At 48.3% G+C, this 9,036-nt stretch overlaps 1 protein-coding gene across 2 annotated transcripts in view; it reads left to right on the forward strand.

Annotated features, from left to right (window-relative positions):
• Positions 1-8,585, forward strand: part of HECTD2 (HECT domain E3 ubiquitin protein ligase 2) — a 74,052-nt gene extending 65,467 nt beyond the window's left edge. Inside the window, exons 17-21 of one of the 2 annotated variants that reach the window (XM_070752357.1) lie at positions 5,405-5,492; positions 5,661-5,767; positions 6,543-6,658; positions 6,742-6,885; positions 7,572-8,585. In XM_070752357.1, coding sequence (XP_070608458.1) covers positions 5,405-5,492; positions 5,661-5,767; positions 6,543-6,658; positions 6,742-6,885; positions 7,572-7,692 — 576 coding nt within the window. In that variant the 3' untranslated portion in view covers positions 7,693-8,585. The remainder of the gene's footprint in view (positions 1-5,404; positions 5,493-5,660; positions 5,768-6,542; positions 6,659-6,741; positions 6,886-7,571) is intronic. The other variant, XM_070752358.1, reaches the window with a different exon arrangement.
• The last annotated feature ends 451 nt before the right edge of the window (positions 8,586-9,036 follow it).

Here is a 9,036-nt window from a genome sequence, read left to right on the forward strand (position 1 = left end):
TTCAATTAGTGGCTACTTGAAGTTACAAAGACATTAAAAAAGTGACTTATGACTGTTTTTCACACTTATAACTGTTATACAATCTCTTGGGTGTTTGGCAACATGGTTGTACAGTGGTACCTCAAGATACGAACCCCTCGTCTTATGAACAACCCGTGATACGAACCCAGGGTTCAGAAAATTTTTGCCTCTTCTTACGAACGTTTTTCATCTTACGAACGCCAAACCCGAACTTCCGGGTTCGGCATTCCGGAGGCTGCTGGGAAGCCCCGCAGCCCGGCTGTCACCGCTTTGGGTTTTTGGCTGGGAGGGAAGGCAGGAGGTCCGGCGCTGGGGAAGGGAGTCAGGAAGGTCCTCCTGCTCCCCCCTCAGCGAAAAACACAAAGACAGTCTGCCGCCGCATGACAGGCAGGGCGGAGCAGCATGGAGCAAACGGAGTCTGAAATCACCAGCGGCTTCAGCTTCCCATTGCTCCGCGGGCGGTGGCAGACCGCCTTTGTATTTTTGGCTTGGGGGGGGAAGCAGGAGGTGCAGGATCGGGCGGGCGGCGGGCGAGGCGTGACCGAGCGGGCCCGGCTCAGGATCCGGCTAGGACGGGGCGGGCAGAGGCTGGGCGTGGCGGCGAGGGTGCGTCCGACTCGGGGCTGGCGGCGCCCGACGCAGCGGGGAACATCAGTGTGGGAGGCAGGAGAGGACCAGGCAACTGGAGCAGCGTCGCCGCTACTCCCGGCTTGGTTTCCCTCGCCGCCGCAGGCAACGTGCCTTGCGATCTTTCGGGTCGGCCAGGCTCAGCGGATCAAGCCGCGCCTCCCAGGCCTTCTGTCACTGAGCCTCGCCAGCCCGGAAAATCGCAGCCCCTGTTGCCTGCGGCGGCGAGGGAAGCCAAGCCGAGAGCAGCATCACCGCGGCTCCTGGCTCGGCTTCCCTCGCAGCCGCAGGCAGCACGGGCCGGCGAGGCTCAGTGACGGGAGGCGCAGCTTGATCCGGGAGGCGCGGCTTGATCCGCTGAGCCTGGCCGCCCGGAAAATCGCAGCCCCTGTTGCCTGTGGCGGCGAGGGAGCCCAAGCTGGCGAGGCTCAGTGACGGGAGGCGCGGCTTGATCCGCTGAGCCTGGCCGCCCGGAAAATCGCAGCCCCTGTTGCCTGTGGCGGCGAGGGAACCCAAGCCGGCGAGGCTCAGTGACAGGAGGCGCGGCTTGATACGGGAGGCGCGGCTTGATCCGCTGAGCCTGGCCGCCCGGAAAATTGCAGCCCCTGTTGCCTGCGGCGGCGAGGGAGCCCAAGCCGGCGAGGCTCAGTGACGGGAGGCGCGGCTTGATACGGGAGGCGCGGCTTGATCCGCTGAGCCTGGCCGCCCGGAAAATCGCAGCCCCTGTTGCCTGCGGCGGCGAGGGAACCCAAGCCGGCGAGGCTCAGTGACGGGAGGCGCGGCTTGATACGGGAGGCACGGCTTGATCCGCTGAGCCTGGCCGCCCGGAAAATCGCAGCCCCTGTTGCCTGCGGCGGCGAGGGAAACCGAGCCAGGAGCCGCGGTGATGCAAACATGCTTTGGGGTTTTGGCTGCCCCACGATTTAGCCAGGACAGGAGCAAAGTGACGTGGAGGAATGGGGAGCTGAAAGCGGGCGGTTTCAGCTCCCCATTCCTCCACGTCACTTCGCTCCTGTCCTGGCTAAATCGTAGGGCAGCAAACATGCTTTGGGGTTTTGGCTGCCCCACGATTTAGCCAGGACAGGAGCGAAGTGACGTGGAGGAATGGGGAGCTGAAACCGCCCGGTTTCAGCTCCCCATTCCTCCACGTCACTTCACTCCTGTCCTGGCTAAATCGTAGGGCGGCAAACATGCTTTGGGGTTTTGGCTGCCCCACGATTTAGCCAGGACAGGAGCGAAGTGACGTGGAGGAATGGGGAGCTGAAACCGCCCGGTTTCAGCTCCCCATTCCTCCACGTCACTTCGCTCCTGTCCTGGCTAAATCGTAGGGCAGCAAACATGCTTTGGGGTTTTGGCTGGGGGGGAGAAGTAGGACCTTCCTAACTCCCTCCTCCCCCCAGCCAAAAACACAAAGCCAGGCAGCCCCCAGCCCTCATGTCCGGCAGAAGCTGCTGCCCGATTGCTCTTAGCCAGCGGGATGCAAAGTGCTGGGGTGGGGGGTGTCCTGACAGCCCCCCCACCCCAATGCTTCACCTCCCGCCGGGTTCGGGGGAGTGCTGGCACCTTTTAAAACACCTGCGCCGCTTCGCAGCTGTCTCCTGAAGCCGAACGCTAAAGCCAAACTTCCGCGTTCTGATTCAGGAGACAGCTGCGAAGCGGCGCGGGTGTTTTAAAAGGTCGCAGCCGGCCTGGGGGGCTTGCCAGCACCCCCCCGAACCCCGAACCCGGGTTGGGGGGGTGCTGAGAAGCCCCCCAGGCCGGCTGTCACCTTTTAAAACAGCCGGAAAGCCGTTTTTTTGCGGGGGGTTTTTTGGTTGCACGGATTAATTGACTTTACATTGTTTCCTATGGGAAACAATGTTTCGTCTTACGAACCTTTCGTCTTACGAACCTCCCCCTGGCACCAATTAAGTTCGTATCTTAAGGTACCACTGTACTTATAATGCTTCCAGAGGTCATGTGATCCTCTTTTTAACCTCCTGACAAGCAAAATCAGCGGGGAAGCCAGATTCACTGAATGTTACTAACTTAACAACTGCAGAGATTTACGTAACAGCTATGGCAAGAAAGATTGTAAAATGGGACAAAACTCATTTAATAACTGTCTTGCTTAGCAATGGAAATATGGGGGCTCAATTGTGGTTGTAAATCAAGGACTACCGTATTTTCCGGCGTATAAGACAACTTTTTAACCCCTGAAAATCTTTTCCACAGTGGGGGGTCGTCTTATACGCCGGATACTGATTCCAGGCTCCGGAGGGAGCTCGGGCGGTGGCGAGAAGACGGGATTCCGGGTGCCGAGCGCCACCTGCCCGCTGTTCCAGCGCCTCGGCCTGCTCGCCCGGCCTCTTGCCCGGCGGGGAGAGCAAAGGCGGCGCCGGGAGTAGCGGAGGCGAGGCGGAGAAGAAAGAAGCGGCGGATAGCTGGCGAGGCGCCGGCTAGAGGGCTGGACTTCGCCGCTTTGCTGCTGCTCCCACCGCCGGCTTTGCTGGGGTTGAGCGCCACGCCCGGCGGCAGGAACTGCGGGGGGTAGCCGGCATAACGAGCCCTTGCTGCAGCTATCCGCCGCTTCTTTCTTCTCCGCCTCGCCTCCGCTACTCCCACCGCCGCCTTTGCCTCTTGCCCGGCGGGGAGAGCAAAGGTGGCGGCGGGAGTAGCGGAGGCGAGGCGGAGAAGAAAGAAGTGGCGGATAGCCGCGGCAAGGGCTCGTTAGCCGGAGCGTACGCCGGCTACCCCCCGCAGTTCCTGCCGCCGGGCGTGGCGCTCAACCCCAGCAAAGCCGGCGGTGGGAGCGGCAGCAAAGCGGCGAAGTCCAGCCCTCTAGCCGGCGCCTCGCCAGCTATCCGCCGCTTTTTTCTTCTCTGCCTCGCCTACGCTACTCCCGCCGCCGCCTTTGCTCTCCCCGCCGGGCAAGAGGCAAAGGCGGCGGCGGGAGTAGTGGAGGCGAGGCGGAGAAGAAAGAAGCAGCGGATAGCTGGCGAGGCGCTGGCTAGAGGGCTGGACCGTGCCGCTTTGCCGTCGCTCCCGCCGCCGGCTTTGCTGGGGTTGAGCGCCACGCCCGGCGGCAGGAACTGCGGGGGGTAGCCGGCATAACGAGCCCTTGCTGCAGCTATCCGCCGCTTCTTTCTTCTCCGCCTCGCCTCCACTACTCCCGCCGCCGCCTTTGCCTCTTGCCCGGCGGGAAGAGAGCTGAAGGAACACGTACCAAAACTGGGGACAATCTTACGTCTCCCCTGCGCGCTCCTCCCCGCGTGCCTTCACCTCCCAGCCCAGCCCAGCCCGCCTGAAACCCAATAACCGCGACCATCCAGCCATGCCTCCTCTTCCCGCCGCCGCCGGCCAAGACGCGCACGGGAGCTTCGGAAGGTACAGCCGGCCGCCAGAGCCCCGGGGGAGCCTTCCCGCACACCGCCCGGGCCGAGGGAGAGGGCCAAGCGGCGGCCAGCTGCGGGTGGTCGGCCGGGCGGCCTTTTGCCTGGCTGGCTGGTCCTGGCGCTCTGCGGCACTCTGGCTTGGGCGCTGCCGCCGCGGGTGACACTCCTCTGCCCACCGCTCTTCCACTGCGAGGAGGACGGCGTGGCGCTCTCCACCGACTGCTCCGAAGGGGCACTGGGCTCCGTGCCCGCCGGCCTCAGGCCCTTCACCGCCTACCTGTAAGCCCCGCGCTATCCCGCGCTTCGCCTGCGGCTTCTCCCGGGGAAGGGGGGGGGAAAGGGCAGAGCTGCCTGCCGGAAATCCAAGGATGACTTTAGCCGGATCCCCAAAGGAACGGAGGAGCATCTCTTTCTCTCCGTCCCTCTCTCCCACTCTTCCTCTCACTCTCTCTTCCTCCGCCTGTCTCTGAACCGCTTGAAGTTTCGCCCCCACTGGTCCTCGTCGCCTCTCAACCTGCGCTTTGGAAAGGTGTTCGCCCGTCTATGTGTAGCGTAGCTGAAGGAACGCGTACCAAAACCGGGGACAATCTTAGTCTCCCCTGCGCGCTTCGTGGTCGTTTTCTCCGAGCGGCGCTTTCGCATTGAAACCAGACAGCCGCCCGCTCATGAATAGAATATAATAGAATAGTTTATTGGCCAAGTGTGATTGGACACACAAGGAATTTGCATTGGTGCATATGCTCTCAGCGTACATAAAAGAAAAAGATACATTTGTCAAGAATCATGTGTACAACACTTAATGATTGTCATAGGGATCAAATAAGCAATGAAGAAACAATCAATATTAATAAAAATCTTAGGATACAAGCAACAAGTTACAGTCATACAGTCCTAAGTGGGAGGAAAAGGATGATAGGAATGATGAGAAAAACTAGTAGAAATAGAAGCGCAGATGAAAGAGAGTTTGCAAACTGAGGCAGAGAAGGTTTAACTAAACTTCCCTGTGCTGGCAAAGGAAGTGAAAGAATTTGGCTTTGCTTGAAGAAATCATGCAAAGAGACAATGCAAAAAAAAAAAGAGGGGTAGTTTTATACGGCGAGTATATCTCAAATTCTATATTTTAACTGGAAAAGCTAGGGGGTCGTCTTATACGCCCAGTCGTCTTATACGCCGGAAAATACGGTACCTGTATTATATTTATATCCTACTTTTTCTTAGGGGCTCAAGAGACACTATGCTTGATGTCCTCTTACTGCTTTTAATCTCAGCAATATTGAAAGGGAAAAGAACATTGGCCATAATAATTAGCAAATTTAATTTCCAATGGGGTTTTCCACTTTTAGTCTATCACTGCATCTAACTAGAATATCTTGTCTTATCAGGTTTTTCAAGAGGAATTTGGTGTCATAAAGTCTTATGACTTAAAGTCTGGTGGTGATAAAATACCAGTTACTAATGAAAATAGAAAAGGTATAGTATAATATAATACAGAAATAATTTGATTTAATTTGAGCTGTTTTCAAAATTACATTTGATAACAATGTACTAATTTTAAATACTGACTCTTACAGTTTCAAAACCACAGCATTAAACAGATGTAATTAATAGTGACTAAAAGAAAATCTATTTCTTTTTCAGAGTATGTGCAGCTTTATGTAGATTTTCTTCTCAATAAATCAATCTACAAACAGTTTGCTGCATTTTATTATGGATTTCACAGTGTCTGTGCTTCCTATGCATTGATGGTAAGGATAAAAAAATATTGAACAGAAAGGTGGTATATTTTGGAAAATACATACATATAGTTCTTGACTTATGACAGGTTGTTTAGCTACTATTCAAAGCTAGAAAAGATATTCCCCAGTGCACCTCCAAAAGGTACTTACAATTTGGTTCTGAAGTTCTGAGAGACTGGGAAGTTAGTATACAGTAGTTTGTAGTGGAATATTCGTCTTAGGAAAACCTGGTTAAATTATTGCTGTAAGAAAGATATGCTTACACGAGAAAAATGAAAAGGCTTGCCATTTTGTAAAGTATGATTTTTTTCAATGTAGATGGTGTTACTTACTCTTGCTCTAACCAGAATAATTGCCAAAGGAAACAAATTGGTGATTAGTAATTATAATCAATTTCTATAACTAAGAAACATAAGATTGTATTTAAGTCTTTAGCAGTGAGTGTAACTAAGTTACCAGTAGTTTAAATCTAGCATATTGGAGTGTAAAGCTACTGATAAAATTGCACTGAAGAAATTTTGATTATAAGCAACTTTGAATTTGATAAATATTGTTTAATTAATAATTACTTTATTCATATTATCTGAATTTAAGTCCAGTGTCATGAAATTTTACATTTAGCCTGAACCTGAATTTAATAATAATTTTTGCTGATAATATCTATCTTTTCTTTATTTTTCCTGTAATATTTCCTTTTGTTAAGCCTGAAATGAAAGATTAAGAAACCTCAAATATTACAAAGAAAAAATATTTATCAGTTTATACAATCCATTTTATTTTGCAGTTGCTTCGTCCTGAAGAAGTTGAAATTCTGGTATGTGGCAGTCCTGAGTTGGATATGCATGCTCTCCAGAAACACACACAGTATGATGGCTATCAGAAAACTGATCTTACTATCCGGTATTTCTTTTTTGCAACTCTTTAATCAAAAATATAGAAACTGATTTTGAGTTAGAACTAACAGTGTTTTGTATAAAATTCAGGAATTTCTGGGAAGTAGTGCTCGAATTTCCTCTTGAACTTCAAAAAAAGCTCCTACATTTTGCTACAGGAAGTGACAGAGTACCCGTAGGAGGAATGGGAGACCTTAGTTTTAAAATTTCAAAGAGTGAAGCATCCACAAACTGGTAAAAACTTTGACTTATACTGTTGTTATTCTGGCTTGTAATCAGACATTACAGAATGAAATTAATGCATGTAAGCCAGTGAATGAGTCATTGAAAGAGTTGCTTGCTTACTTTCTACCTGGACATCTAAAAGTAAATTGTTGCTTCTTTGGCTCAGGCCCCAGGTCAGATTTACTAATTCACTAATCAAAATTTGGGTCATCAGCATCTCAGTAAATGTGATGATGCCAACACGTTGACATGGGCAGGTTATCCCATAAATGTCATGATTGTACAGGTATCCTGTTGCCTGATGCAAGTGTAAAAGTCTCAGGACTGCACACTGATGAAATCATGCACATCTTGTCCTTTTCTCCCCATTGCAATTTGCCATGATTAGGAGATCCATCATAATATTTAGCTATTCCCCAGTCTCAGAAGGATTGAAGTAAAATTATACTGAGCTGCTAAACATTGTATACTTCAGATCTGTCAGTTGCTGGTAAAGAAATTCTATTTCTGTTCTATGAGCATTCTTCCTTTGTTGTGATGGAGTGGGTCACTTTGAATTCAAATGAATAGAGCCATCTTGTTTGCAGTACAGCATACATATTTGCACATGTCCCATGTGGATCAGAGCCACATTTTAAGATAGTCTTCTAAATTATTTCATATTTAATATGCACATCTTCTTTTGCTTATTTTAGGTTACCTATTGCCCATACTTGCTTCAACCAGCTCTGCCTGCCTCCATACAAGACAAAAAAGGAACTGAAGCAAAAATTGACAATTGGGATTTCAAATGCAGAAGGCTTTGGTTTAGAATAAAACAACTTTTAAAAAGCACAGCGGATGTAGCACCTGCTTTCTACTGTGCCTTTAAAGCTTCTTATGTTTCAATCTCTCAATACTGTGACAGTCTTACTTAGAACTGCGTGAACTGTTGTTGTTTTTTAAGGAGTGCATTCTTTTTTCTGTATAGAAATAGGTTTAGTCTTTCTTATAGAAATTTTGTATAAAAGTCTTAATCTTTGCAATATTTGATAGAAACTTGTCAGAACTATCAAATATATGATGCTATACAGTCATCTAATCTAAGTGAGGCAACATCAAGAATTAATCTCTATCACCTCAAATTGTTTGCACTGGGAAGGTGAGGTTCAGAGTAAATTATTATTGCTCACAATTGATATAGCTCATATGCACTATATTCCACTGGAAAGTGCAATATGGAAATTGTATTCTTCATTATCAGTTAAGCTTGTTTTTAATTAATAACAAAATGTAACTTATTTATCTGAGACAAATTGAAACAATGTTTTAAAGATATATTAAATATTATTTTAGATTCCCTTTTCAGAATAAATTATTAATTTAAGATCATGTAAATAATTGCCCATGGGCCAATATGTTTTTGATAATACCATTTGTAGATAAAGATTTATTTTTAGAGGGTTTCCAGTGTTAAATGTTCAAGATTTTTACAACTGAACAGAATTGATTGTATAAGAATGCAAAGGCTGCTATCTTACTATGTTAAATTTATCTAGATTTAATGGACCAACTGTAAGTTTTAAATTGCATGTATATGATACCAGATTGATAGATTTGGCTATTATGTGTTTGTAACACCAATTTAAACAAGAAGACTGAATGCTTAATAATAACAAATTTGGATATGTTACTTGATTAAAAACAAATCACTTTGGCACAATGAGAAAGTAGTTGTAATATTTTTAAGTTATGCATCTTCCCATTACTAATACCATATTGTTTTTTATACAAAATTTAAAATAAACTAAGCAGTTTTTAACATAAAAATGAGTGTAACCAAACTATAGTAAATGCTCTAGCTTTTATTTTATTTCTTACCTTCAGGAGTGATAGCTAATAGCCAAAATGGTTCTTAAAACCCGAGATTCATTTTCAAAGTTGTTATCATGATCTCTTCCAAGTATCACAGACTAGAGCCAAGCATTATTTCCATGATATTCTTTTCATGAATATATTTTGATTATAAAGTTGGACTGGGAGCTGTGGTGGCACAGTGGCTAGAATGCAGTATTGTAGGCTCAGTAATTTACAGTGTCAACGTATCCCCCCCCCCCAAACGATCTGGGTCCTCCTATTATTGATCACAGAAGGATAGAAGGCTGTGTCAACTTTGGGCTG

The sequence above is a fragment of the Erythrolamprus reginae genome, chromosome 5 (assembly GCF_031021105.1).
Source record: "Erythrolamprus reginae isolate rEryReg1 chromosome 5, rEryReg1.hap1, whole genome shotgun sequence".
NCBI lineage: Eukaryota > Metazoa > Chordata > Lepidosauria > Squamata > Dipsadidae > Erythrolamprus > Erythrolamprus reginae.